Here is a 4951-nt window from a genome sequence, read left to right on the forward strand (position 1 = left end):
ATCCACTTAGAAAATAGATAACTAATGAGTTTAACTTTTACGTTTATAAAGACTTTAATTGGGGATTACTCAAGCTTGGGAGACTAGGAATTCTTCCAAAAGTGATCATATTTAAAAAGAGTGATGATATTCAAAAAGCCATGGATAATATGGGTAGGTCCACTTAATCCATTTTCTATCCGTATTAAATATGGGTCAGCTCGGATAATTTATTCGTTTTTTGCATTACCCGGGTTTGACCCGCCTATATCCGACCCGACCCGACCCTGTTCAAAAAATATCCTGCAAAACTTGACTATAGTGGCTATTAGCATCTATACTAACTGAAGATCAAGATTGCTTGTACCAACAAGCGCAGGAAGTCAGAAATAATGTACAGTTGCAAAGAGAGATTTGATTATTAATGGCATGGTAGGATGGCCACTCAAGGTTCATCTGCATCACTTCCAAGCTGAGAATCTTGGCTTAATGCATAGAGGGTTCCATCTGGATTCTCGATCTTAAACCTTTTTAGCAAGATCCAAAAAAAAGAAAAGAAATGAGACTCTTGAAACGACAAAACGCCACACTGAAGCGCAAAATTACACTAAATATATACCTCTCAAGAATGAACTTGCCTTCCTTGTACTTTTGGTTCTTGTCATGTGCGGCTTCCTGGAATTATTTAAGAGTTGTCAGTACGAATGTCAGGGTAACTAGAGATGAGACGAAAGAGTTAAAAGTCAGATCTTTGATGAACATGAAACTCACATATTTCCACCCCACAATTGAGCCACATCCTACGCAGAATATATCCACAACAGTGTGCATTCCTGTCATCATCATCCGGTCTTCTTTCTCTCCAACAGTGACATTCACACTGCAATACGCAAAAGAGGAGCACGACGTAATACATACCATTGGAAGTTCAAAGCATGAAGCTTTGGATGTGATGATGGTGTCTACTAAGTCCGTCCCCAAAGTAGCATCTGAGAAATGTGAAACTGAATTTCATGTGATACTGTTACATAACTCAACAGGCTAAACTATTTCATCTCCAGAAAATGCTAAGAGCGATGTGACCGCAAGTAAATACATTGCTAGTGCTTCAATCAATTGAAAAAGGTTACCAGCGGGTCCATATGAAATTGCAGGTAATTTTGAGCATCACAAGAGACAAGAGCACTTACACGTTATCAAAGAGGTAAGCCTTCCCATGACTGCAGTGGAATGACTGTAGAAAAACTCAAAGGTCATCGTAGAATACATATATGTGAAGCATAAATATCACAGCAAACGTGATGTAATCGTGTGTAAGCCATCCAGTTTGTAGTTAGTAGCATGAAGACAGCATAATCCAGAAACCAGGAATAAAACCAGTAAGAACTACTAATAGCATCAGCAAAGCTTGTTATAACGGCCAAGGTGCTCTCTTCAAGGGAATAGCTATTGGAAACTGACTAACTTCATTTATATGCGAAATAGCCTAGAGAGTTCAATACTCACTGAGATAGGAACAACATAGCAATAGATTGAATATGATGGTTCAATGTGGTCTCTTCAAGGGTAGCCATTAGAAAGTGACCAATTTCATTTAAATTCCAAATAACCTAGCGAGTTCAATACTCACTGAGATAGGAATAAGATAGCACTAGATTGAACAATGATGGTTGAAAAGTTAGACTAAGGACCAGTTTTGCTGGTGCCCTTATATAAAACTGATAACAACAAATGAAAAATTATCCAAACTTTGTCATGGTAAAATGGAACCGACCCACTAAGACTGAAGGATAAACTTATAGATGGAAAAAATAACAAATATAACTTATAAATAAGAATCATTACATTCATCACGTAAAGTATGTTGTCAGTAAAAGAAGTAAGGTCAGTTGCTCTATTTGGTTGTTAGATCTTGCCTGACAACATCAAATAGCTGACTTCTTCTACCATGGGTAATATAACAAAATTTCATTGGTGATATATTGGGATATTGAGTATTAGAATGACCGGATACTACAGTAAACACCAAGCATTATGTTCGGACCAAAATTTTCTTCTATAGATAGATAGGTAAATGATTGTGCGGCAGTATCATGTGAATCCTGCCAAGGACAACACATTCCCACAATCCTACTATATCTACAATCACAAATTTTGACCAATCAGGGTTGCATGTCCAGAATCCAGAGAAAACCAACAGATAAGACTCCCTTGTAACAGAAGTCCATTATGGGCAGTTGTGCACCGCAAACTTGACCTCAGAACATTGGCTTCACTTAGGCTACCCAATTTCTCAGGAAAAACTTGAGAATGAATTAGACCAATGTCATTGAAACCACCACCATCTAGTGATAATAATCTCAATCTGGCATTTCTAAAAGCACACTAGAAGAAATAGTTCCCTAACAATCCAAAGCTCTGGGAGGCACATCACACAACCAAGGTAGATGGAGCAACATTCAGTATATTACTGAAGTTTAAAGGACTAATCAAGCAGCCCTGCAGAGTGGAAACTCTAAATAGACTAAGGACTGACTGGAACTACTATCACTGCCTCCCACACCTGCCAACCTCCTTCCCCCACACCTAAAAGCTCTGAGAGGCCATAGGAAAGCGTTGGCCTTGACTCTTGAGCATGATTATCCGCAGCATGGCCCACCCTCTAAGTCTCTCGGCCTGTTCCAACAAATAGAAAGTTTTTCCGTTTCTCTTTTCCTTTGGGATCAGAGTATAGAACTATACTAGATAATATAACTATATTCTTTCTCTATTAGCAATCAGGTAATAAATATCACATAGCTACAGATGGCAGTAAGGAATTTGCATTAGACCATGCTAATCCGTTGTACAAGAAGAACAACATTTTGACCAAATGTATGCAATAGCTCCAAGAAACAACATCAGCACTAAAGATCAATCAATCATCTATGCCTCGATTACTATATTAGTTATGGCCAGTTATATGCATCCTCTGTATCCATTCCGCTCTACTGTATCCATTCCGCTCTACTCAGATCAGTTTCCAAAGTGTAGAATTTAATCAGCTCTCAAGATAGCAAAATATATATGGTACCGCCGCTTCTCTTCTAGCTTAAGAAAATGTCACTACATAAAGCAATAAAACTTATAAAATTTCAAGTCCTCCTGCATATTCATAAAACAGCAACAACAACAACAACTATGCTCGGTCCCAAACAAGTTAGGTCCCTATATGAATCTTCACTTCCTCATTTAAGCTTAACTCATGTCATCGTCATATCAAATAGAAATTAAGTGAAAATAAGCTAAATATACATCATCCATTAAAACAGGGGTGGGTTTACAAAGTAAGGTAAGGGTCCGACTGCAGAGGCGGATCCAAGATTTAAATTCTACGGGTTCAACTTTTAAGAGTTTTGCATTGAACCATTATATTTTTAAAGTTATGGATTCATATCTGCCATTTTTACATATAAATTTTTAGTCTACGTCGAAAGTTATGAATTCAATTGAAACCGTTGGTAACACACTACATTCGCCCCTGTTTGGCCGAACCACTAGCTTTAGCCAAGACCCAGTATATATGATAAGAAATCTACTAGTAAATATTTACAAACATTAAATTCCCAAACCCATAGAATTAAAATATTGGATCCGCCTCTAATTATTAAAACAGCAGCATACATGCAACCAGTAATACAGATGTAAGCACATGGATGTATAGATAAATAGAGAAATGGGGGGACCTTAGAAATGATGTGATCAGCCAACGCGAGATGAGTTCTACAGTGCTTGCATTTGTAGCTGTTTCCTTCAAGACTTATCAGAAAAAGCCTACCCATTTCCTCTGCTTGCTATCTACCCCTTTAAATAACCGATCAAATTATACCCCTTCAAAACCACAAAAATCACTGATTTATCACAAATTCAGAAGCATCGTTATCATAATAATACAGTATTGCGCAAACATACAGATGAAAGAAACAACGAAAAAGGAAGAAGAAAAAAGATGAACCCAGAAATTTAGATGATGATCTAACCTGAGCAGCAGTTGGAAAGAGAAAGAGTAGCAATCTTCACAGCAATTGAGAAATGTGTTATTTTTTTACGTATTTATATGCACGAAGGGGGATAGCGAGAAATCTGTATTGAAAATTTCAGAAATGAGAATCCAACAAAGAATTTAACTCGAAATTCGAAGGTGCCATTTCCTATTTTCCCACAATTTGCATGATAAATATTAGTATTATCTTTCTACCGTTATATTTACGGGTATTATGGTTCTTAACTGTAGTCTTTCGATACCACAGTCATCTCGGGCAGGGGCGGAGCTAGGTGGCGGTCAAAATCTCCTCCGTCCAAAATTTACGTTAAGGATCGTTTGCTAGGGTGCATAATAATAATGCTGAATAGGGTGTCTTAGTAATGTAGGTATTAGTTATGCTTGCTTAGTTATGCCGGTATTAGTTATGTTGATATATTTCTTATCCATTATTTGGTTTGATGTATTAAAGCATTGTACAATTTCTAAAAGAATTGTTTGTTTACAAAAATACCCTCAAAATTAATCCATACTCTAACTTTTTAAAAGAAATACATGTTAAGAAATATTTTTATATGAAAAAGTTTTAAAAAAATTATTTTATTTGTCTACCTATATTGTAAAATAAAATTAAATATTTATTTATAAAAAAAGAAATATGCTAAGTATTTATTTATTTACTAGGGATATAATTTTATTTCTCACTATTTGGATTATTTTGAACTTGCATTAATATACTAACTAACATATTTTAATCAAGCATAAATTTTGAAGGACAATTTTGTCTTTAACTAAGCTAATGCATGCATTAAAACCCATTGCATTGCTAATACCATTGTTTTCTATGCATTAGTTGTGCGTAGGATAATACCAAATAAGATGTATAATTAATGCTTGCATAACTAATGCATATGTTCAAAATGTCTATCAATCAATGTATTATTAATACAC

The 4951-nt window shown here is 35.8% G+C and overlaps 1 protein-coding gene across 2 annotated transcripts; it reads right to left on the bottom strand.

Annotated features, from left to right (window-relative positions):
* Nucleotides 1–320: 320 nt before the first annotated feature.
* Nucleotides 321–4352, bottom strand: LOC107811612 (protein yippee-like). 2 transcript variants are annotated; one of them, XM_016636581.2, is made up of 7 exons: nucleotides 4248–4352; nucleotides 3999–4101; nucleotides 3705–3849; nucleotides 1170–1213; nucleotides 751–859; nucleotides 599–654; nucleotides 321–506 (listed from the first exon to the last, which is right to left on the bottom strand). In XM_016636581.2, exons 3-7 carry the CDS (start codon nucleotides 3798–3800, stop codon nucleotides 425–427), a joined length of 387 nt encoding a protein of 128 aa, XP_016492067.2. In that variant the 5' UTR covers nucleotides 3801–3849; nucleotides 3999–4101; nucleotides 4248–4352; the 3' UTR covers nucleotides 321–424. The 2 variants fall into 2 exon arrangements, with proteins under 2 accessions (XP_016492067.2, XP_075110287.1); XM_075254186.1 differs by lacking the exon at nucleotides 4248–4352 and having other exon boundaries at nucleotides 3999–4167.
* Between the last annotated feature and the right edge of the window lie 599 nt (nucleotides 4353–4951).

The sequence above is a fragment of the Nicotiana tabacum genome, chromosome 5, assembly GCF_000715075.1.
Source record: "Nicotiana tabacum cultivar K326 chromosome 5, ASM71507v2, whole genome shotgun sequence".
NCBI lineage: Eukaryota > Viridiplantae > Streptophyta > Magnoliopsida > Solanales > Solanaceae > Nicotiana > Nicotiana tabacum.

Coding starts and splice junctions, on each gene's coding strand:
- LOC107811612 (XM_016636581.2), bottom strand. CDS start 3,800: ATGGGTAGGCTTTTTCTGATAAGTCTTGAAGGAAACAGCTACAAATGC. Junction 1,214..3,704: donor CTGATCACATCATTTCTAAG/GTCCCCCCATTT, acceptor GTTTTTCTACAG/TCATTCCACTGCAGTCATGG. Junction 655..750: donor CAATTGTGGGGTGGAAATAT/GTGAGTTTCATG, acceptor AAATAATTCCAG/GAAGCCGCACATGACAAGAA.